Source organism: Seriola lalandi, unplaced genomic scaffold (genome assembly GCF_002814215.2).
Source record: "Seriola lalandi dorsalis isolate HSWRI2012SDOR001 ecotype SW California unplaced genomic scaffold, Sedor1 jcf7180002054748, whole genome shotgun sequence".
NCBI classification, from domain to species: Eukaryota; Metazoa; Chordata; class Actinopteri; order Carangiformes; family Carangidae; genus Seriola; species Seriola lalandi.
In genome coordinates, this window is record NW_019525301.1 from 3047850 (window position 1) to 3073812 (window position 25963).

At 39.5% G+C, this 25963-nt stretch overlaps 1 protein-coding gene across 1 annotated transcript in view; it reads left to right on the forward strand.

Annotated features, from left to right (window-relative positions):
- The first annotated feature begins 212 nt into the window (after positions 1 to 212).
- Positions 213 to 25963, forward strand: part of hdac11 (histone deacetylase 11) — a 32574-nt gene continuing 6823 nt past the window's right edge. Inside the window, exons 1-8 of the mRNA XM_023424638.2 lie at positions 213 to 597; positions 1024 to 1083; positions 1192 to 1340; positions 3047 to 3147; positions 4489 to 4605; positions 9110 to 9152; positions 16797 to 16873; positions 17912 to 17974. Coding sequence (XP_023280406.1) covers positions 1040 to 1083; positions 1192 to 1340; positions 3047 to 3147; positions 4489 to 4605; positions 9110 to 9152; positions 16797 to 16873; positions 17912 to 17974 — 594 coding nt within the window. The 5' untranslated portion in view covers positions 213 to 597; positions 1024 to 1039. The remainder of the gene's footprint in view (positions 598 to 1023; positions 1084 to 1191; positions 1341 to 3046; positions 3148 to 4488; positions 4606 to 9109; positions 9153 to 16796; positions 16874 to 17911; positions 17975 to 25963) is intronic.

The following is a 25963-nucleotide window of genomic DNA, read 5'->3' on the forward strand; positions in this document are numbered from 1 at the left end:
AAAATGGGAATAATATAATTCTATGATAATTCTAATTAAATTATTATATTTTGAAAGATTTGAAGGATTGAACATTTTGAGGGATGCCTGCTTCTTTAAGAAATGACCGAATCCTTATATCAGCCAACTGCTGCTTATCAAAAGCGCGAGTGAAACAAATACTCAACAGTTTGCACTGAAACACAATGTACCTTGAGCAGGATCAAAGTAATGCCTTCTGTTTATAATCGATATCATTTACATGGAGTGTCTTTCACTTAAGGAAGAACAGGACCGGGTATGAAGACAGTGAGCAGCGACGTACATGGTCATTCTACTTTAAATCTGCCTGTATGCTAAGAGCGTAACTGCCGGAGCTAGCAGGAGAAACGCTTCCGCCTTCTACGTACGTATTCTACGTAGCGGTGGAGCAGGAGGGAATGAGGATACTGTCAAAGAAACATTGTCAACAAAAGAGGTTTTCTTTTTAATAGCTGCTGTCGAATAACCCAGGCTAAACCCTGTCGGGAAGGACACACGCTGACAGTCTCCACTGACTGTTTATTTCCTTCAGCTGCAGCTTTTCGGTGACTTGTGTTATTCCACATACAGTAGCAGGTGAGTTACATCGGCTGTTGGCAGCTTCTGTACCCTGAAACCCTTCCGGGCCGTTTCATATACAGCAGCCCTGGAAAGGTTTTTGTCTTGCACGGTAAAATGAGCTCGGTTAAACCATTACAGACCTCCTCACACACATTTGGAGGTTGTATGTGTCCCCGGAAACATTTCCTTACGCCGTTGCGTCTTTGGAAATGTAGACATCCTACTGCGCATGTGCGAGAAATGAATCTTGATTCATGTATTTTATTATGACCATCTTGCATGATCAGTAACAGTGATAGTGTGGTAGTTTAACACACCAAGTTGCTAAATTAAAGCATTTTCAAATGTTCTTTTCATATTTCATGACTGTAAATATTTTCATGTCACAAAAGCTTAAATTTCACTGCAAGTTGATAGAGATATTTTTCTATTTTCCCCCAGGTGAATGTAGCAATGCATGAAAAACATGTCTCACAAAGACGATAGTGAAGGGAAAAGGAGGTGAGCAGCAAAAACAAACAACATGAAAGTTCCAGTAGTGCTTATTAGGCCACTGGGGAAATCACTTCATGTAAATGTAATGCACCAGTGTTGACAATCTTCTTTCAGCTCTCACCACACTGAATTGTACGCCAGTGTCCCTCGAACATGCCTGCCCATCGTGTACCACCCAGACTACAACATCACCTTCATGGGCCTTGAAAAGCTCCATCCATTTGATGCTGGGAAGTGGGGGAAAGTCATTTGCTTCTTGAAAGGTAAGAGAGTGAGGAACCGAGTGGCAGATGGGGAGTACATCTCCCCAAGCTGATGTATATGGGATCACTCAGAGTAGATCAGAGAGGCAAAGAGAGGTGGAGAACAAAGAGGAGAGGAGGAGAGTGGTGAGGTGAGGTGTACTTGTAGTAGGGGGAAAGGCAGAGCATTAGAGCACAGATAATTAAAGAAAACTCCCTGTGGGAGTCTGTGCAGGTAGAGTAGATGAGGCCCAGTGCAGGTTTCAAGGCCAAGGGAAAACAGTCGCAGGCTCACTGGCACAACTTCACATGAAGTTGTTGTCCAACTGCACCATTGATTGTCTTTGCTATAGAAAGTGCCATACTCAGCTTAATGAATTCACAAAAGCTCCAGAAGTCAAGAATGCAAATAATGAACTGGGCTTCAATTTACAGAAGAAAACCTCGGATTATCTAAAATTACCCTTGACATAGTAGATGTTGCAGATTTGACTAGATCAATCTTTTTTATAACACCAGGATGTAAGAACCATTCTGTGTTCCAGTGGTCCAACAAAAAAATAGACAGTCCCACAACTTAACAGCTAATATTAGTCTAAAATAATAATAATAATGGAACATTATGTGATGTTAAAATTCAAACCCATACGTTTTGTAGCCTTATAATCATGTTGGTATGGAGCATGTGAAGTGTTTGTGGAGTGTAGCCTACTGTAACTGCATGTTGGAAAATTCAAGGCTGGTAAGTTACTGTTACTGTAACTAACCAGCTGTAGTTACTGTAATGAGTTGTCAGTTATAGTGTAGTTAGGTAACCATTGTATCAATACTGTATATTGCAGTGTTTACTGAAGTACTTTGAATAGCATGATAAAAACTCTTAATTCAGGTTCCTCACATTGAGCCACATGGTTATACAGTATTTAAGTAACAGAAATGCTAAAAAACAAATTTCTCTTGTCAAGAAATGTTTTACTTTGATCTTGTGAAAGAGTTTGATATTATTCATTCCATGATCATTCACTTAGACATGATATTTAAACCAAGATATCTCAATAAGGTACATTTGCAATTATACAAATATATGAATAGAGGATAGGTAATTATCCTAAAGGTATTTTGGATGGATGGTCACTACCCTTTTTGCAGCTAATACTGGATTTATAAGGTTTATATTGATATCAATATTTAGCAGTTGATATTGTCCCAGTTTTGTTTTAGGTTTTAATTCAAATTTCTCTTTGCCATAGAGGACAATTGGATGGGGGATGTAGTTTTTGGTGCTGTTGAACTGTATTGCATTATACACAGAGGTCTTTTTGGCCTACCCTCACTGATATAAATTAGCTCTTTGGATTTATTGCTGTTGTATTAGACTGCATTGGTTTTGGCCAGGTGTTCCTAATAAACTGGCAACTGCTTGTATACAGTATACAGATACCAATATATTGTTGATATGTTTTACACTTGGGTTTGTGCATGCAAATTAGTTTGCTAACAATTCAAATGAATGCTAACATCTTGGTTAAGAAGTGGTAATTCAGTAAACAAACACTCACTTAAAAACCAGGGTGAGGACTTTTCCGTTTATTTTAAAATCCAACATTTGTGTCGAGAAAATGAAATATTTGCTATCACAGTCCAAGTTTTTTTTCATGTAAGAAAAGCCTATTTATTTTCAAATGTTCAATATGATGCCCGTCAATCACTGAATGCCTTTGTCTCAGAGGAGCACTTCATCAATGATGGGAACATAGTTGGAGCCCTTGAAGCTACTGAGGAGGATCTGCTGGTGGTTCACACCAAACACTACCTCAACAGATTAAAGGTAGTTTTTCTCCCACAGCTCTGCCAACCCTCAGTCCATCTCTCATTTTGACAGCGTGACATGTTCAATGCAGTTCTTCATCTCCTCATTTCTTTTCTCTGTGTATCACATGCATCGCTCAGAAGGACTGAGGACATGAGCGATCCAGGTTTAAATTGATATATCTCTTATTATATCATGTATATTATATAGTATTAATTAGTTTTAAAACGAACACTTTGTTGCCTGGGTTTTTCCACCTGTAATTATAATGCAGGGGGGGACATAAGAGAGAAGGAGTTCTCATTAGAATGCAGTGGATTATCCCATAGGGCCATTAGTCCTCATTCAAATCAATCACTTCAAGCATATTCAGAAGATAGCACCTCTCTGAGTCCTTTGAGTCAGTAAGACGTTTTGTGCTTTTAATTTATCAGCCCCAGGAGCTGATTAGGATCCATGTTTGTTTTTCCTTCCAGAGTGGATCTGGAAAAGCTGCAGTCCAGTTGTTTGTGGCCATTTCATACACTGATAACTAGTTCTATCATGTTCAAAGACTGTATTTACTCTCTTTTCCCCACTCCTTATGTGTCTGCATGCAGAAGCTAATTTTGGAGGGCTCAACAGAGGTACCTCAGTACTCTGCTGTGAATTACCATTATTCTGTGCTGACCTGTGTCATGTGAAGGTCAGTCATAAACCCCCTGGCAGCATTATTGTGCATTTCTTTAGTTAGCTTTTCTACACCTTTTATATCCAAACCCTGGTGGCACACGTTGTTATGCCTCTGTGCCGGCGACAGCCAGGGCTGGAGGCATTATGTCTTCAGGTTGTCTGTCAGTTCGTTTTGTTCGTCATGATTCGAACATGACACTTAGTAATGCCTTGAGGGAATTTCTTCAAATTTGACACAAACGTTCACTTGGACTCAAGGATGAACTCCTTCAAGTTTGGTGGTCAAAGGTCACGTGACCCCACAAAACACATTTTTGGCCATAACTCAAGAATTCTTACACTAATTATGACACAATTTAACACAAATGTCGAATGTGTCTCAAATGATGAAGTGATGATATATTATATCCAAATGGTATAAGGTCAACTTCACTGTGACATCATTATGTTCCGCAAAAACTCTTGTGGCCATTATTCAGTGCTGTAACTCAGGAAGGAGAGATTGTGACCGTATTTCCTACAACTTGGCTGGTTGATGGAGGAATACGACCATGAGGTGGTGATTCTAGTTTTTCTATCTCCTGTCAGGCTTTCTTTTTTTTTTGCCTTATTTTTAGTGATAGAGTCATGGCACAGTAAAGCAAAACATAGTTACGGTGTGTCTAACTGTGTCCATTTTCACTGTAGTGGTCTCTGGTGGTGGCAACTATCACAGAAATCCCACCTCTCCTGTTTCTGCCTAATTTCCTGGTGCAGCGGAAGGTGTTGAAGCCTTTGCGGACACAGACAGGAGGAACGATAATGGTAGGTAGGCAAGGTTCTAACTTCCACCTTACGTGTCTTCATGTTTGCAGCTGATAATATTTCCATATTTTCTCAATCTTCCTACTGTCCACCCTCATTTGTCAGAGAAAGAAACAGAGATGATTTTCTGTACTGTCCCACTATCCACTACTATCTCTGTTGACTTTATCAAATAATACAAGCTCAGCACGAGCATCACAGATCACACATGCGGCCCCAAGCACCCAGCCTGCATCACAACTGGGCTAATTTACAGACTTTGAAGGCAATTTCACAAAAACAGCTTAAATATTAGAGATGAACTTTAACTCAGTATCTCATAATCTTAAACTTCCCTGGTGAACTTCCATTATTCATAACAAGGCTATAATATCAAAGAAATCCTTGTCTTTACTCCCAATGCAACCGAAATAATTTTGTTAATTTTATAGCATATGAAAAGTTATAGTGAGAACAAATTTATTCATTTTGACTTTGTAAACGAGATGAATTGTATTAGCTTAAGTGCAACACATTGCTTTTTTGGTGTCAGACTATAGTATAGTATTAAAAAACATACAGTCCCCCTGGATCTGTGCTGTATAGAGCGGGCCATGTGTGCCACACTGCTGCAGATCTGCATCAGCCCAGCTCATGGATCACTATGTTGGCAATGAATTTACATTTGCTGGGCTGTTGCCCACCATATACTGCTTTATCGCTCATGAGAAACTCTCAGACAGGTGCAGTTTATAATGCTGCTTGTATATAGAGATGACATTTAATTCCAACTACAGTACAGGGGACTTTGTTTATTTTACCTTTATAAACTTTACATCAACTTCAAGCTTTGTATTTGATGACACGGCATTAACAGCGAGGTTTTGTTGACAAAATAGTTTTTCATTATATATTTTAAGCAAATGTTGTGGTTAAGGGGAATAAAAAGTTCAGCCTGGCCTAATTGTGCAGTCTGTACTGATAGAAGAACACTGGGGGTCCCAGCACTTGCTGAGGGGGAATGGCTTCCATGTAAATTATGTTTGATAAATGGACATTGTTACTTTGTTTGGAGCCCCATAAAGTCATGTAGTGACAAGAACTGAACTAGCAGGACCAGGACTAATATTGTGTGTGTATATATATATATATATATATATTTGATGGTAATGATGGTATCACCCCTTGGACTTCGCTGTTCACTCTTCCATTTTTTGATCACCATGTTTCTTTACTTCCCTTGATTTGAACTTCATTCTTGCCCATGTTGCCAACTCACCAAGGATCCACCTTGTTTGTACATGGGATAGTAATTAAATTTTTAAAATTATACCCTTAGAGGAGTTAATCTCCTATAGAAACCTAAAAGTGTTTGTGTTGTCTTTTCATGATTAAAACCTCTCTAAATGTAATGTGGTTGAGTTTCCTCGCTCCAAAACTCTTGTTTGATATTTTCCTGTTTGTACAGCAGTTTGTTTGCAGTGGAGCATGAGGAAAAACTGGGATCCATCTCTATTAGTCTTGTTATGCAAAAAAGAAAGTCAAAGGAATAAAAAACAAACACGAAGCTAATTTGATATAAGTATGGCTGCAGACTTTAATGTGCACAAACTGATCAGCATTATGCACATTGTGTGATTTTCAGTTATATACTTGATAAAATTAGATATTATATCAGACTTAGCATCATGCCAATGGTCTTAACACTAAAAGAGATTCTGGGAATGATGGTTGATGGAGTTGTGCAGATTAAATGTGAGCGCTATGGTAAAATATGCCTGGTACTCTGTTACAGTGAGTGCCTGTTTTTCCCAGACAAAGTAGAGTGTTGAGCCATGGCCAGAGTGTGTGCATACATGCTAATGTGTGTCATTACTCATCCATCAGAGAAATCTATTGGCATTTATACAGAATCTCCCAAGCTCATATCTCCTCCCCTCAGGCGTCCTACACACTGAGCTGGAGGAATACATGGCAGAGAAGCCCCCTTTTTCATCCGAGAGAGAAATCTCGATCTGCCTTTGAAAAGAGCATCTGCCACTGTGCATGCTACACCATTCCTCTTCGTGAATGAAACACCACGGGGTAATAGTGTGGAACCTTCTGTGGGATTTTCTTGAATGTAGCTGATATGTCTCAGCTATTAATGATCAATCTGATCACATTTTGGCCGCAATGGTTTGAAGGTGTTGTAACCATCCTTTATTTGTGAAGTGTATTAGATAAGCCTTCAGTGGTTTCTTAAGAGGATGAGCCGGTGGAGCAAGCGGCCCTAAATAACTGCTTCCTCATGCGTAGCCATGCACATCAGGATTAGGTTGATCAACATGAGAGACAAACATTGCCTGTCTCTCTTCTCTCAGGAGTAGATTTAACACATAGTGGGGCTGTATGATAATTCCCCAATTCCTGATACCGTTCACTGTTATGTTATAGGTAAATGTGTGCTCCAGCAATATTTTTGCATGTAAATGTAAAGGAATAGTTGGGTAATAGTTATCTTGGGTAAAAGTTATTTATTTTGCTTCCTTTATTTTGGAATGTCATGAGAAGAGTCTAGAGTATTGGTTGCTGGATATTTGTTGTTGAGTTTTTTTGGGGGGAAATTCACGTGTTTACATGACCTGTTTTTACGTTTGCAATTTCAAATTGCGCATTAAACAAGTTAATGGAAACGCACCAACTGGCTGTTGTTTAAATCAAGAAATAGTTGCAGTACATTACTCACTCATACCATAATATGGTCTTTCTACATTTCTGGGCTAGAATAATTGTATCATGATGATATAATCATATTTTATTATTCTTGAGATAATTATTTTGTTCAAATCAAGGGCAGTGCAGGCTATTAAACAGGCTATTAAAATGTGTTATTATAATTGATTTGAACCCAATAGATGCTAAATAGGAACACTCAAAGACCTCCAGGAGCAATTACAGTGGTAAGAAATAGGATTGAAATAGAAGGACCTGAACTTATGTGTAAACTTTTATTGTAATATGGTCATATCTCCATCTAAGTGACAATAATAATTAATTTCACTTAATAACACACAAATCATTGTATTGTTTTGTCCATACATCTTTCAAACATCCACAGTGTAAGCTGATAAAAGTATGTGAACCCCAAGAGTAGTGACATTAACAAAAGATAATTGGAGTCAGGAGTTAGCAAACTGCTAATGCATGCCTCACAAAAAAGAGATGTCAGACTGCTGTCAGCTGCTGCTTTGCATAAAGCTGGGAAGGATTACAAAGAAATCTCAGAAGAGTTCAGATATTCATCATTCTACAGTCTATAAATATAGTTGATTTAGTTCTGTGGCTACTCTCCCTAGAGGTGAGCGCACAGCTAATATGACTCCAAAGATACAACACACAACGCTCAATGAGACAAAAAAAGAGCCTCAGAGTAACAAATAAAAGCTGGTTAACTTCTCTGTTCATGAGTCTACCACATGTAAGTCATGGTGCATGGAGCATCTTGTCTATGGCAAGACGCCAAGGGGGGAGTCGCTGCTCTCCAAAAGAAAAGACATCACTGCTAACCTGAAATTTACCAAACAGCACCTTGACTCACCACAACACTACTGGGAAAATGTTTTGTTTTAGCAAGGCAGCCCTGTCTATGATGGAGCTGCTTTGCTGCCTCAGGGCCTGGACAGCTCGCCATCATCAAAGGGAAAATGAATTTATCAAGGTATCTTACAGGATAATGTCAGAGTGGCTGTCCACAAGCTGGTTGATGCAGCAGGACAATAACCCTAAACATCAAAGTAAATCTACTACAGAATAACTTCAGACAAAGATAACCACCTGTTGGAGTGGTCCAGTCAGAGTCCAGACCTAACAGAGATGCTGGGGAGTGAGCTCAGAGAGCCGCTCGCGCCTCACATCCCAAGAATATGGCTGAGCTGAAGCAGCTCTGTGAAAAGGAATGGTCGAGAATTCCTCTGAAAGCACTTTTGCTGTCAACGAAGATTAGACCAGTTATTTAACCCAAGAGTTCGACCGGCACTGACAAAAGATTGTAACTGTTTGTGTGTTGTTAGTTTAAACAGATTGTGTTTGTCTATAGTTGTTACTTACATCAAGATCAGATTTTATGATACATCTTATGATTTATTAATTCCAAAGAGTTCATATACTTTTTTCTTGCCATTGTGTATAATGCCTGTTTTTGTGTATGTAAATGAAGAAACTCTGTATGTGCCCTAGAAAATTGGAGGTCAGTTTTTCAAATTCGGCAACCAGAGCCTGCCTTTGGTAATGACGCACAGTATTTGAAGTGTTTTATCCAAGTCTGTGGAAGAGCAACATCTGAATGCATCGCCTCGGGGCATATTTCTCATTTCATAAAGAAATTGTTTATTTGTTTCTGTTCTTTAATGAACATGAATCAATTTGAGGTCGCTGCAAAAACCACTTGATTGTTGTTGTATTGTGTGGCTTATGTGGCTTATTTTCTTTCATAAATTGAAATCTTGATATCTTGATATGAACAGATATATTGTTTTCTCCACAGGCAGGAAAATTAGCTGTTGAACGAGGGTGGGCCATAAATGTAGGTAAGTCAATCTCCAGCGCAGACAATGATATAAACACATAAACAGACACTCATCTGTTATTGTCAGTGTCCAACTCTGTCTTCTCCATGATACATTTATACAACACAGTTTGTTTTTGTTTTTTTGCCAAAATCTTTGAGAAAATGTAGTTGCTGTCTGGATTATGTTAACTGGCAATGGTTACTCCAATCTTAAGCAAGTCATTGGGAGGACTTTAGGGTAGGGATAGACCGATATGGTTCTTTGATATTTGGAACCGACACAAAACTACTGCTGTGTAAGAACACTCACCATGGCGTCCGGGTGTTTCTATTATTTTGTCCACCCCATTTATATCAATGAGAGTAGCTAAATAATAGAAGCACCTCTGTATAATGTAATACAGCTCCAAACACTACATCCTCCATGATGATCATACGGTTGAATCAACAGCTGTCAGTGAGGAGTTACTGCAGGACTGTTGTATTAGACTACATTACATCTAACTAGATGTTCCTTATAAACTGACAACTGAGTGTATATTAGTAACTATCAGTTGTATGCACAGAGTGCAAAGAGCCTGACTGCATTAATTGGTTGATTTCGGTGCAGTTCTCACCTGGGAACTGATTCACCTGGCAACCTAAAGATGCTCTTTAATTTAATAGTGTTATCATATATTATTATTATCACCATATAAGATGTTTTCCCCCTCCCCCTTTTAAAATGTAACACATTTACTCAGAAACATTTTAGCCGTCTCACTTTGTACTTTTATCTGAGAACATTTTTACATAGGGATTTTTACTTCTACTGTAATACAATGTCTTTTCAGTAACAGTAGTCAGTGACTGTTCACGTGCTGACGTGCTGAGTCAGTGTAGTGTCTCATCTCCAGTCAGTTTCTGTTACTGCGAGAGTTTATCGCCGCTCTGTCTGAACACAGTTAATGTTTCTGTTTTCTTCATCACAGAGTCGAACTACCTGCTGTACATTTAAACTTACACTAGTTCTGCTCCAGCACCCAGAGCTCTCTGCTGCTTTTAGAGGCTTCCACTAATTCAGGAGTTGTTTACATGATATTCAGATGCTAGTTACTTTAGCTTAGCAGTTAGCAATGGCTTCTCTCGCTCTCTCTCTCTCTCTCTCTCTCTCTCTGTGTCTTGGACCAACAGATGAACTTGTTCATCAGAGTGTGGTGTTGTAACAGCTTCACTGATGTCTGCTGTCTTGCCTCCGACACACAACTCCGCTCGTTAACCGCAGCTGTTCTAGTCTGTGACCGTCTGTGTACAGCAGCCTTCAGTGTGATAGGCTGTTACTCGTGACGTCGAACCAATCAGATGGTGCTGTGGATGGGACATTGCACAAGACTTCAGAGTGCTGACTACAGACCAGAGACAGGCAGCTGCATCTGAGCCAAAGTGGCGCATTTTTAAATAAATTTATTTTACGGTTATCGGTTTAAAAAATAATAAGATTGATAATTGGAAAATGCTGAATTTTACCATTGATAATTGGCCAGGCCGATGCATGTTTCAATGCACAAAGAATCAATCCAATCCACTGGATTACTATCACCCCAGTACGGACATCAGGTATCAACCTACATTAATGTAGTTTCTCGTAATTGATATACTGATTTTAAATAAGGGAAAGAGAACAGTGGCATCAGATGGGTATTCATTACCTGCAAATACACAGGTATCAGCATACCTGTGTATTTTCCTATTAATTTGTCCAAGGAAACTATCCTGACCCTGACTGACAAGTTAGCAGAATTACTGAGCCTTCCCACATTAAGAAACCACAGCACCTCAGTTCTGCTTTAGGTCTGAACTGTGCTGAGATTTGATGTGTTGTTACATTCTTCACTGAATTTCCCCGGCAGAGTCCTCATCCTTGTAGAAGGCAAACATCTCACTCAGAGTGAGTGGATCTGAGTGGTCTGATGTGGTTGCTTGGTCAACCATGTTTTTTGAATCTGAATAAAAAAAAATCTTTATATATCCAGAATTTATGGCAAATTAAGCAGGCTTTATACTCTGTCCCAGGTACTTGTCAGATGTCACACCTGTCAGAACTTTTTAAAACCCGCTTCACGCCATGATTGGCCAGCTTTGCAGAGGAATCGAGGATTGTACTTATCTCTGTAGCTCTCTTTGTTGTTACACAATTATTTATGGCACTTTTCATGTGAACAACCAAGTGCAGCGCCGTGAATGTCTTCTTGGGGAGACTACCTCAAAATGAACTGAAATGATATCACATCGGTCTATGACAGCTTTTCACTCTGACTTCCTATTTGGATCAGGATGAAAAGCAGCACATCTTTGAACCAGTTCTGAAGCCATAAACCAGCCCTGAGTCCCACTTAAGACGACTAGAGAGCTTTGTGCCACAGATACAGTAAAGTTAGATGTCAGATGTAGACATCAGTTAGATGGATAAGTCTATAGACGTCTATCAGATTGATGTTGAATGGAACTGTCTTGTTATTGATCATCTGACTGACTATTAATCATATCTGAACTATAGTCAAAGTCTGACTTTGTGAAATTGGCCCCAGGAAGACTAGGAGAGATTAACATCAACCCTCTTAGAGAATATCACACAGAGACACAATCTGTCCAATTATGAACCCAAACTTCCACCATTATTATTCCACACCCCACATTCAGAGTGGGCTTTCACTCCTAACCTCATTTACAGGTTTTTTAATAAAAGGGTTGCTATGTATATTTTATTTGATTTATGTTATTTTAGATTAGAAATAGTTGTAAACAGTATTACATTGATCTAATATTGATAAAATTTGACTGACAGTGACCTCGAAACCCACCACATGTAAGGTTCTTAGTGTTCCCACTAAACCCTGCCCACTTTAAACCAGTGAAAAAGCACAGAGCAAAAAACTGAAAGACAGAAATATCTCATGTAAATGAACAAAAACTGTTATTTGAAAACTCTATGTTTGTGTAGGAGCTCATCGCTGATTAAATGTAGGACCACTTCATTTAATATAGAAACTAGAAACCATGTGACCTGATGGGATCACACCGGCCGCGATGAGTACTCAGTTGTCACTTAATATTACATGAGTACGCAATACTTATGGGTCAGACCACACAAAACTTCAAACTACACACCTGTAAAATTTTGTGACTGTCTCTTACACGATTGTGATGCTATCATGTTAATAAAAACTGTCCACAGACTGACACACATACAAACACATGTGAAAGTACTCAGCCTCTGTGGTAGTTCCTGCTTCTGCTGGTGTCTTCAGGACCGCAGCCAAGCTGCTGTGGCTGGTAATAAAACTCTATCAGCAGAACTTTTACTTTTCAGTTGTATTTATTGAAATATGTTAGTTGCTGTAAGAGTCGGACTCCTCCTACTTCCTCAGTTTTTTGTCAGTCCCACATAGTAGCCCAGTCTTTTCCACATTGAAGGCTTCTTTGTTGTTGTGTGGAGATTTTCTTTGGGGACACTTGCCTCTTCCTGGAGCTCGTGGGCCTGTGACTCAGGGACAGGCTCCTCCTCCTGCTCTGGCACCTCCACCTTCAGCTTGGCAGTTTCCTTCCCAAGGTCCTGAGTGTCTTTGTCCTCAGCCTTGATGTTAGCTGAGACTACAGTGTTGGTTGAAGTTAGCTCTTTGGCTCGTGGTCTGAGATCCTCCAGCTCTTTGTTAAATGACCTCTCCCCCTCTGAGGTGGCTTTCTGCAGGATTTGGACCTCCACCACTATTTTCTGTTGCGACTGGTCCCCGGTGCCCCTCAGCTTTCCGTCAAGGTCCGGCTTTTCTGCATGAACTTCATGCGGCTTCAGTTGTTTCTGAAGGGTGTCATTTCTTTCTCTTTCATGCTTAAGCTCAGTTTCATACTTGAAGTTGATCGTGTTGTATGAAACTTGAATTTGCTCAAGTTCTTGTTGAAGAGCTGCATTCTCATCTTTCTCCACCTTGCATTCAACTTTCAGTGCTTCCAGTTCTTTCAGCATCTCCTGGTTTTTCCTCTCAACCTCGTCTTGAGCAGACTTCACTTTGCTTAAGATGCCATGGAGCTCTTGCAACTTTTCCAGCTCTTTCAGAATGTTCATCCTCTCCTCACCCATATATTTTGTCACCATGCTCATTTGGTGATAAAGCACATTCTTCATACCGTGGTTATGTTGTCTCATGATTGCCTCTAGTGCCACCATGCCTTCAACATGTTTGAGTCTTCGCTGAAGTGCCTCACACACTCTCCTGGCACTCTCCAGAGCTGTGTCCATCTCCTCCACCTGTTGGCGGAGACATTTTATTTCTTTTTCCTGGTCCTCCATTGTGACAAAAAGCTCTTTGGCCTTTTCTTCCTGTTCAGCCAAACACCAGCGGTTGTTGTGTGTCCTTCAGTTTTGTTGATGGATTCAACTTATTGTGTCACTTCAACGAAGAGTTCCTGTTGCTAACATGCATCTGATGTAAATTTACTTTTGCTTTGTCTCCAGAGAAACTGGAGAGAATGGAGACGTTTAAAATGTCAAAGATGGAATGAATACTACATTCTCTTCATCCCTGTCTACATTTTTGAAAAATTACATTACAAAAAATAAACAAAGTCTTTTACAAAAGCAAAACACTTTTAGTGCATGTTATAATGGGGTAGAGGACTGATAACATACCAGAGGCGAAGTGGATAGAGGTATGAGGGAATTAGTAATCACATAAACTATAGAAGCCTTGCTTACTCAACTATTGTATTTTTGTTGTCATGACAACCTCACCAAAACATTGAGCATATGGAATAAAAAAATAGCTTTTCTCTTTTAAAATTGATCTGTACACACACTATAACCTAGAAAAGTGGGTTTCCTTTTTTATGTGTCCGCGCCAGTGACAGCTTTATATTCTCAGGCTGTCCGTTCCATTCTCATGAACTCCAATTTCTCAGTCACACCTTGATGGATTTTCTTCAAATTTGGCACAAACATTCACTTGGTGAGCTGATTAGATTTTGGTGGTCAAAGGTCAAAGGTCAAGGTCACGGTAACCTCACTAAACACGGTTTTGGCCTCCTCAATGTGGTAACTCAGGACCACCTTGAGGAAATTTGCTTAGATTTGCCACAAAAATTCACTTGGACTCAAAGATGAACTGATTAGATTTTGATGGACAAAGGTCAAAGTTCACGGTGATCCTACGTTCTTGTGAATGCAGTAGCCTATATATCAGGAACGTCTAGAGGGAAAATTAATCACCTCTGTCACACTGAGACCTCATGAAACAGGGTTTAGGCCATAACTCACAAATGAATTCACTATTTATGAAACAATTGAACTCAAATGTCTATAACAATAAAATGAAGTGATGACATTTTATAACCAAATAGTGGAAGGTGAACTTCACTGTGACATCATAATGTTCTGCAAAAACACTTCTGGCCATTATTCAGTGCTGTAATTCAGAAATTAGAGATTGTGACCATATTTGCTGCAACTTGGCTGGTAGGTGGAGAGATACAACCGCGAGGTGGTGATTCTAGTTTATTTCAACCTGAGAACATATTCTGTGATCTGGGCTAAACCAACCATGGACAGGTAATATGCAGGGAAAATGCACCAAAATGCAATTTGTGTGCACAATCAGAATGTCATGAGAGCCATGACAGTGGAGCCATGTTTTGAAAATACAAATGCAAAGTCCAGTCATTATTCCTTTATTTTTTTACAATATTCATATTACAGGAATTTGGGGCCAGTGCAACTCACCCCTTCAAATAAATGAAGTAAACTTCTACATGTGTGAGTCTGGACCTTAGTGTTGATACTGAGTGAACCCACCCAAGAAGAAGTGACAGAACTGTGACTCTGGAGTCCTGGATTAGGTTCCACCAGCTATTCATAAATCCATTACTGAGTTTGTGTATGATGTTCTTTTCAAGTTCTTATTACCAACAAGCTAGTTTCAAGCCGGTGACTTTCTTAATCAGGCATTAGCTCGTAAATACTTCAGTATTGTGTAAGTCAGTCTCTAGGAAACCTCTGTAGTGCCGTCCAATCAAGGGAAACCGCTGGTGTAACTTGGCTCCGGAGGTTCAAATCCTCCATTCCACATATAATTATATTAAGGCCAATAAAACACTCCATAAACTTCAGGAAAGACTGTGGCTTTGGTTAGATATTGAAAAAGTCGTCATCTGACTCGTGCCTCAATTCAGTATTCACACTTAGCGGAATACTTCCTTTCCATAATCTCACGTCAACCAAGAGATTATTGTTGCCAAGAAGCCGAAAAACACTGAAAGTTTTGTATGTTTTGTAGATCTACTATGTATGAATAGTGTTGTGGTCAACATAAATGCTCCTGCCATCCATTCAGCATTACTTCATTTTTCTTACACAACATGCTAAATAATAAGTTATTGTGAATGTGAATCTCATGTTGACGGGACAGAGTTGCATTATGAAAAACTATTGACATTGAATTTGAATGTCTGATGTTTTTTCATCCAGATCCCACTGTTTTAACAGTCGTCAGATATTAGCATTAGCACTACTCACTCTCTGGAAGTCTGCAAAGGTCAGGAGACTCAAGAGGCTCTAATCTGTGCTGTCATGCTAACACAGCCTGCATCTCCTCCTTAGAACTGAACCACAGGCTTGATACTATTTGTTCCTCTCAGTCAGAGAACGTACCTTTACCTGTAGAAAACTGCCCTTGCTGATGTAATTTTCACCACCTAAATATCTGTCTGTGCATTTACAGAAGTGCTGATTATCAGTGTGATTTGCCAGGTTTGATACAGTTGATAATAGTGTCAGTTGTCCACCAGTGCACAAGTGTCCTTGGGCATATAGATGATTTCAGAACTGAATCTTAGTGGTTTAATCTTTCCATAGAGGGCAGTGCACTATTTGGAAAAACATAGTGATACAAAAATATCTTTAAATTGATGTTGATACCATCTTTGCTTGGGTTGGAGGTTGTTGCTGTTGTTGCTGCCATCAGTGGCTGTGCTGACTGAATAAGAGGGTCTTTGGCTGAAAAGCCAGGGTCAGCCTTTATCCCTCCCTCCCAGTATGTGCCAAGCAGGGAACCAAAAAAAGCCCCATCAGGTTGTAACTTTGCACCTCCTGCTTACTCAGCTACTTCACACCTTCTGTTGATGAATCAGGGGGAAAAAAAAATCTTCCTGCATCAATAAACAGGATTTTAATAAAGATATAAAGAAAATATCCGATGCGCCTGACATCTGTGTATTGTGTGTCTCAACATTATGAAGATGTAGAAGCTTCAGAGAAATGATGCAGTAAATGATAATCATATCTCACCCATTGCCTTACCAGCCTTTATTAATATTCTACCCGACAGTATAGTTTAATGGACAGGGCAGATGGGACTCTAACTCTTATCCTGAATGAGTGGCTATCATCCCAATTTCATAGTGTTTCTCTCCATCGCTGTACATTGCTGCTTAAGTAGCAATTGAACAGCCCCATTCTGGTGTCAATACAACCATTGTTGTGCTACAGGGCCATTTTTATAAGTGGCAATAAATTCAATAACAGCCTATTTTAAATCACCAATGGTCATTGTGAGTAATAGACTGCTCAGATGTGCAGTGACCTGCTCAGCTTGTCTAATGGCCCTGACACTGAGCTAGTGAATTTTCTGTTTCCCAGGAGGAGGCTTCCACCACTGCTCCAGTGACAGGGGAGGGGGCTTTTGTGCCTACGCGGACATCACTCTGGCCATCAAAGTAAGACTGATGTTTACAGGTTAAGTTCATTGGAAACATTCACACTTATTGGATTAAAGTGAGATTATGTAACTTTTGAAAGAAGTAACACTTAATATACTCAATACACACGGGAGGTTTGCTGCTACAGCCTTCATGCTCTGGTGTGACTCGTAACTTATGGTGGTTGATGATACTGTAGCTAATGTAAGCAATTTTTTTTTTTTTTTTTTTTGCTGCATGGCCAGAATCAAACAGAAGAAGGAGAAAAAAGAGAAACGAATAGAGAGCAAAGTGCTTTACACTAGATGCAGCACATTCATTCTTACCCTGATCTTTTTTAGTGCAGAGTCCAAGATCTTAAACCTTGTCTATGTTACAGTTCCACTAGAGGAACATGAGAGAAACACAACCATGAATTTACAGAGGAACACAAGGTAATCCAACCAGGAAACACCTGAGAACTGAACTAGTAATACAAGCTGGAATAGATCAGATGAACTGATAAAGACTGAGGGGAAGACAAAAACTTTAACACACAAGGGAGGCAAGGGTAATTAGGAACAGGTGAAATCAGGGCGAGGGAGACAATTAAAAGAGTAGGAAAAAAAAAACACAGGAAATAAAGCAATCATTCACATAATAGGAAATATATACACTAACACCTGTTTTATCCTTTAAGCTTCATTGGACCTGGTGGCTGAAATTATAAAAGAGTAATTTCAGAGTCATTTTATAGCCTTTTGGTTTGGGATTCTATTTGGGGGAAAGCCTTTATAGATCACAACCAAAAAAAGGATTTACTGAAATATCTCCCATGCAGCTGTACCCTGTTATACTCTACGTAAGAGTTAGAAAGAGATCAAACTGCTCTCTTCAAAAGTTGAGTATCAGTTTAACCAGGTTATTGTGGACGTTTCTGAGTTTCCATTTAAATGTAATTCTATCTCAGAAATAAAAGATTTACTTTGGAATCCCTCAGTGAGAATCTGAGCTGTGATATGTGTTAACTGTGTTGTCTTCAGAGACAAAGCAAATATTTTCTCATTCATCCCTCAGTTCCTGTTCGAGAGAGTGGAAGGCATCTCCAGGGCTACCATCATCGATCTGGATGCTCATCAGGTGAGCCAATACCATTACCTCTTTCTGTGTCAATGTGAATTGCTGCTTAGGAGCACACACACACACACACACCGCCCTTTTACAGCAACACCAATCAATGAGGCTCCCTGTGGGTCAAATTGGCCCTTACTGTCATATTTAGTGAAGTGCATCTAAAAACATCTCCCCCTGGCAAACAGCTGAGTGCATACGGGCTTTGGGTAATATTGGAATCACTGGGACATCTACTGTAATGTCAGCGACCTGTTTGTTTGAGCTTGTTGACACAGTGATGTGTGTGTTCGAAATATCTTTTCATTTGATATGATTCTAAACACATTATTCCTCTTTCAAACTGTGCTGTAAATGTGCTGCAGTACCAATTTTGCTATATTATTCATTTTTTATGTGACTTGTAGATTCATCACCTCTTAAAAATAATATTCATTGAACTTAATGACATCAGCTGAGCTAGTACAGAATCAGTCAGTGTGCAGTGGTTTGCAGTTGGACACAGCCTTACCTGACCTGACAACAGAAAACTGTCATTTAGCATGCTCTTTCTCATGTTTACAGTAGTAACACATTTGATTTGAACAGTCAGTTGTCCAATTTGACTATTTCCCATATTCTTTGTGTATCCATTTAATTATTGTGAGAATATACTAAAGGTTTAAAATAAAAAATCTCCAATGCAGCAATATAAATCAATGTTTTTCTATTTGGCAAAAACAAAAAGAGTTGTGTTGTGTTTAATTCAGTCTGAGCTACAAATTCAAGTGTTTCAGCCTCATTGCTGCTGGTTCAGGATCTTAGAATGTCATTTCTGTCCTTTTTGTGACTGGAATAAAGTCACTATACTATTTTTCATTCCTGTATTCACCATGGAAACTCTTTCTCAACCACCAGCAGCTCACAAGTAAGGAGTTCACTTAGAGCTATGTTGTGGCTTCTAACTGTAGTTGTAGTTTGTGAATTCAGTCCACAAAAAAAAAAAAGAAATATAATACATGTTGCTGGTTGTTATTAGCAAATTATGCTACAACAACGCAGTAATCTTAAACCTGTTCCTTGTTCAGAAGCCTGTTTTTGCAGAGTGACAACTAGACGCAGGATTTGAAGGACGGATGAGTGGTTGCAGGAGAAGGCCTGTAGTGGTGCAGCACAAAGCCTCTTCCCCTGAGATCATCGTATATTTATTATATAGACGTTATAAGCTAGAGGTCGACCAATAAAGGACGATATAATAACGATTGTTTGGGGGAGGAAAGAGCTCCCCACTGGAGTTGTTCAGGTTGTTATCAGGAGTTAATCACATGCACACAGATCTGTTGTGCAAATCCCTCAAATGATCAGATCTGGCCATTAGCCCATATTTGCACCAGGCTTGCATTTTTGGCTAGCCAAATTCTACCGACCATGCTTGCTAGCAAAACAGAGACAGCATGTGTTCGGCACAGCAGCAGTTATCATCAGGATTAATGATACCACAGTATAATCAACGAACTTATCATGCTCATAAATTACGAATAAAGCTGCCTTATATAAAGTTCCCCAAAAGTTAGTTTAAAGAACACAGTGACATTAACTTATCTACACTGATGGAGCAGCTGTCAGAGGCAATTTGGGGTTCAGTATCTTGCCCAAGTCACAGCTTCCTTTTTGCTGCGTATCTTGTTAATCAGGTCACTGTTGATGGACTGAGCTCTCCCCAGCTGTAGATAACTATGACTCAACATTTTTGGAAGTCTGATTATCATATTTTAGTCTTACCTTGTGTTTTCGACATGATGACTTGTATCCAGCACCAATTAGCCCTGAGAACTGTATTAACATTGATGACGTCTCAAGGTTCCCGAGGTCTATGGCTGTATTCCAGAAATAGAGCTTTATTCATTTTGAGCTATGGCTCATTGGTCATGATGTGCCTTTACCTATTGACAAGAAGGGGATCAATACAGATGCGGAGTAAATAATTCATGAAGAAGAACAAAAGAGCAAATCTGCATGAGGGCATGGATACTGGCCTGAAGTGGCCCTCTCAGCAGTTAATTGGACAGAGGGAAAATATTAGGGATATGCAGTAAAATCCTAATTACGACCCTGAAACACGACACTTAAAGTGCTCTTATTCTCACATAAATTGAGGTTACGACCTCGACGGCTGAGTTACTTTTCACCCAGTCAACAACAAAACCGTAGTGATCAATTTTAGGTTTGGTTTATAACGAGCTCGACTGGAGGCCTGATGCGAAGCCATATATACAACCGTAGGAGCCGTATATACACTGTGAGCTGTGTGCATGTGATAAGGTTCTCTCACAAGCTTTTTATGAGTCCAATGCATTTTTATAGACCCTCCACTGATATATGTAGCACCTCACTAAATAAAGAGAGACAATGATAGCTGACCTGTCCATTGACACTGGGTGAACTATATAAACACCACTACTACTTTAACTGTTTGTGTGTTGACTCACCTCTGTGGAACATTATGAGGTGGTGTTGATGTAGTGAACTGTATTATATAAGAAAGTGTTTCTAATATTTTGTCCACATTATTATTATTTTTTTTATTTTACTTGTGGATCAGTGACAAAATAAATGAGAATCATAATGACTGCTGGTAGTTCCACAGAGGGCACAAGTGCTTACTTTGGTAGATTGCTGTTAATAATAATAATAAAAGTCTTTATTGTCCACGGATGTGGAACTTTGCCTTTGGCTTCACCGCCTGGTTAAAACACATCATTGTAACTCACAAACTATAAATACAATAATAAAATGGCACCACATGCACAGTAAAGACAACAAAACCGGACATGATTCTAGTGTGAATGATGCTTACGAGTTCAACAAAGTTATTTGGTATAAAGGATTTTGTGTAAACGTTCCTCTCTTCCCGACGGCAGTTTTCTGAATTCTTTAAAAAGGGGATGAACAGGATCATTGTTGAGCTGTCTGTATCACCTGCAGTCTGTATATACGACCACGCTCACCACCACCATGCTTAATAAATGGAATAATGTAACATATTAGAAACACTCACGAATTATAGCCTCAAAAATGATCATGGAATTGGATTAACAAAAGTTTTTAACTATTTTACTAATATTTTGGTATTCTGGTGCACAATGGTCTCTATTTTGGTTTGCCATGTGCTTGTAGTTCCTGCTTTTACATGTCCATAGATTTATAGATACTTAGTAGTTCTTAATAATATTACTAATGCTTCTGCAATTCACCACACCATTGCTTTGCATCAAGCCACCCTCCATTTCCATCACTCTTCTCGTCTTTCCAGTCCATCTAGTTTTCTAAATAGGTTAGATTTTGAGGCTACATCCTCACCACTGTGTTTTAGTTTTAAACATTGTAACGTTTACTCCTGGCGTCCACACTACTCCAGAGTTTTCGAGGGCGCCTAAAGCAGAGACTTCTGGAAACACTGCTGACAACTTGTGTGTCATGTTGTAGTCTAGAAAAATGGAGACCTTTGGAAACTATGACGCAGAGTCCCACGGTCGCTCCCTGATTGGGTCTCATCAGCCTACTACTACCAGAGGTGAAAGCAACATGGATAACGAAGCATTACTGACCTTGTTGTTTTTGCTAGCAGCTGCTCAGTTAACTTCTGCATTTTAACGCGGCAGCTGTCCCTGCTGTTCCTCGTTCAGAGTATAGTTTGCAACTAAACAACTGCAGCGTTGACGATCAGCTTCCTGTTTACAGCGGCTCGCACACGCCCACTGTACGTGAATGATCATGTATGTGTGTTTTCAGATGTGATTTTATGGACGGAGAATGTTTTCGTTTTATCCCGCGGTGACACAGATACACAAAAGTGCAATGTTTCAGAGGCAGCTCTAGTGAATATCTATATATACGTCAGTCAAGCCTACAAACATTATCTGTCTCTTTATTCAGTATTCACAATATGTCTGTCTAGAAATGTGTTATTCCCACTGAGTTCAAATTGACATTGATAATAAATGACCATCTATACTGTACATGTCTAGAGAAAAATAGATGAAAAAGAAATGTTCTCTTTTTTGTCTTTTGATTATGTTTTGTTAAGTAGTGATAGATGGCGCTATCATTCGATACAGATGTTTGAACTTGGGAAGGGAGACTTATCTGTTTTTAAGAACAGAAGGAGAGGCCTGTTTGAAGGCTGCAGTGAAGACTTTCGGCTGACACTAACAAATGGCAGTGAAAAGCAATCTTTTATTGTACAGTACAGTATGTGTGGAGAGGATAAGACTAATAAGACTGCAGGCAGGCAGCAGGAGCTCAGGCAGCATATAAGCTGATTTATAGTCTCAGGCTGTCTTTCAGAGAGGGAGCAGAGCATTCACGTACATGTTGATTCAGTCATTGTCTAAAGTAAGCCTGTATCAGCCCTCAGTGTGATATGAGTTTGCTGGTTTATCTATATATTACAAACTGAAGCTTAATGCAAAACTCACAGTGATCTATACGCTTTACATAGACTGCAGATGTGCTGTATAAAGGTTTTATTAAACAGTAATGCTATCAGTCACATTCATCACATTTAACTTTTTTCTCATTATGTGTTCTCTCTTTTTTGGCAAATGAATTGGACTGAAATACGAGTGTAGGGAGGTGGAGAGAGAGTGTGTGTAACCACGACTGTAGAAAAGCAAACAAAAAGAACAATTACACTTAATGTAGGGTTGGGCGAAATGGTCTATAAGTAATATCACGATATTTTGAAATCTCCTCTATAGAGCTTCATAAATGCATGATTTAACCCTTGGATGCATAAAGAGACACACCATCATGCTTCACTGCTGCTTTGTGTGATCTGCAGCATTGATTCCCAACCTGTGGGGCGCGGCCCTCCGGTGTGCTGCGCAGGTATTGCAGGTGGGCCGCCAAGTCATTTGCAAAACAGTACAGTTCTGGTGAAAAAGTATGATTATAAGAAAATGAAAATATCAAAACTGTTTTTAAATGCTTTAAATGATTTGCTGACGAACCCCACTTCTACTTGTTTGCTCTCTCAGTCTGATTGTGCTAAAATATCACGGCAACAGGAAGAATTAAAAGGAAAGAGATTTAAGAGGCAGATGGTCAACAGACAAGTGACCTCTCCCCCGTCAAACAAAAAAGGAAAAGCTGACGCCCTTTTTGAGTTACGTGATGAGGTGCGGGTGTTTTTCCTGGACACAAAGTTTGAACTGGCACATGGCCTCAGAGATTTTGAGTGGTTGGCTGCTTCGGGTTACCTGGCCGATATTTTCAGCCACTTGAATGGACTTCACCTCGGCCTCCAGGGAACAGCAGTGAACATGTTCAATGTCCAGAATAATGTCGAAGTGACCGTTAGAAAACTGGAGCTGCGGGTTAAGAGAGTCGACCATTCAAATTATGACTCGTTTAAAAATCTGTCAGATATTGTGACAAAGGAACAGATTCAGCTTCCAATCACCGTGACCAAAGAGCACCTACAAGGTTTGAAGACCTAGCTGAGCGAATGTTTTTATACAGTTGGATAGAAAACCCATTCGCCAGACACAGTGACACGGCCCTCGCAACCCTGAGCGCGAGAGAGCAAGAAGGTGGATCTCTCCTACGACGCCGCATTGAAACTGGTTTTCTCACAGAAGTACGTGACAAACATCTGGCTTCATGTATCTGAGTTTCCCGATCTGTACGACAGAGATGTGAGATTTCCAGAAAAAATACCTCTGTGAGACGGGATGTTCTGCGCTTGTGGCATTAAAAACTAAATATAGAAATAAACTGAATGTTGAGCCAGATCTTCCATTCTGCCAGACATCAAGCATTCGGTGGCCGCTATGCAACATTAGCCGTTTCATTAGGTGAGTCAACATAATGTTGACCTATTGTTGAACCCATCCACTGCAGCTCTATAATTATCAATAAGTACGATGGCAATGTTTTAATTTGTTTTGTTGCAATTGTTGCTTTCCTTATTGAAATATTTTTCTTCTGGTTATGCCTACAGGCTGAATTTACTGTATAGTCACATTGAATTTCAGTCTGTTTGTAGGCCATGTAGTCATTTGTAATGAATCAGCTGTGGATACGTGTCGGGGACGGAAGCCCCTGTATGAGCCAGCAGTGGATGCTGCATATAGCACAAAAACACAAACACATACTGTCTTTCTATGTGGGGAGTGGGAGGGAAATCCACAATGGACTGTTGTTTTGAAAACCATGCAGTCTTCATATTGTTGGCAGTTTTATAAAAAGCCACAAGTAAGAGTGCAATGTTTTCATTTTGTTTCTTTGCAATAATGGCTGTTGCTTGTATTTAAGTTTGCTCTGGCTATGCCCGTGCTGAATTTACAGCATATGTGTGTGTTTATAGGCCTGTCGATTTATTTCTCATTTGTTGAATGATACCGTTATATAATTCGTAATAATTGATTCGTTAATCAGCCTATTGCAGACAGCCCGTTTAATGTAGTGCTGATGGACAGCTCCTTGAAAACTCTATAATACTGAAAGTGACATGTTTCAGATGTTGTGTTATTGACTGTGGAGCTTTCGACATGTTTCCCCTGCTTTGTGCGGCGTGTTTGCCCGTTATTATTACATTAAAAAGTGACCTGAGAACCCATTAGGCCATTTGGCCTCCTCTTGTTTTGGGGTCGCATGTGGGCTGCCAACATTTTCGACATTTTCAAGTGGGCCGTGAGTTGGAAAAGGTTGGAAACCACTGATCTAGAGATTTGGTATCTCGCCTGTTTTTCACTTGTGACCAGCAGCAACCAGCAATAAATAGACAGGGAGACATTTGTTGATAGTCATACTGATATGATACCAGCAACATTATATATAACTGACACCTTTCAGTAGCCTATAGTTTCAATGTCTGGACTTCTTATATGAATACTGTTATGAATATGACACAGACATGAAAAAAAAAAGTATTTATATATATACAGTCTATATACAGTATATATATATATTTATTTATATATATTTTTAACCAATTTAGTAACTGCATGGAGAGACAGAATAGACCACATGTACTAGATGGTCATAACAGAAACCCAATGTTGTTCATAATTGTATTATGTTGATAATTTAACAGGGGGGAAGGGCAGCGTTTTACCAGTGCACTCTCTTTAAATAAAGGCGCACGTTGTGTTCCAATACCGTTTCTTTTCTGAACCAGTTCGACTGCCTCTATCTACAGTTTACGTTTCTAACCACGGATAAACTCGCTTTGGCGCTTCACTTTTATTTTTCACTTTTCATTTCCCTCTGCTCCAGATACAGACACACACACCTCCTCACCTACGTCACACATGCGGAGAGCGTTATGGACGGGAGGGGGAGTGTGTCTGTGAGAGGGAGATAGCGAGAGGAGTGAAACGCCAGAGAGAACTTCATGCCAGAATCTTAAAACAATTACTTGACATTTTATGATGATATTGTCATTTACTACAGCCCACGTGAAACAAACTGCGATACATCCAGTATATTGGATATATCACCCACCCCTGACTTAATGTGAAGTGAAAAGGCAACAATATGAACTGATAAAGAAAAGATCCACAAGGTCTGACATCTGCCATCACGATATTATCATAGGTCTGTTATTAACACGATTTCAATATTTCATTTTTAGAATATCACAGTTCATCAATACCAGTTTATCGCAAGACTGCTAATTTAAAGAGTGGCAAGTTAGTGAATGTGATAGATGACAAAATGACATCATACCCATGTCCTGAAATATAAGTTGTACAGGTTTGATTTAACGAGGCGATCAAGGACGGTGCCAGCTGTTTACTTTGTCTTTATCTTTGAAACTAACTTACATGGCAAACATTTCTACATGCAAACATTCACACTAGCAACATTAACTTTACGATTGCTTGCAAGCTGCTAAAATGTTCCCAAGTAGGGGGTGGTACAAAGTATTGATGCACAAATACACTGTATTACTTCCGGCTGCGATACTTTACCGTATGCGTTATGACAGTCCCCGCTCCTCGTGCTTATCAA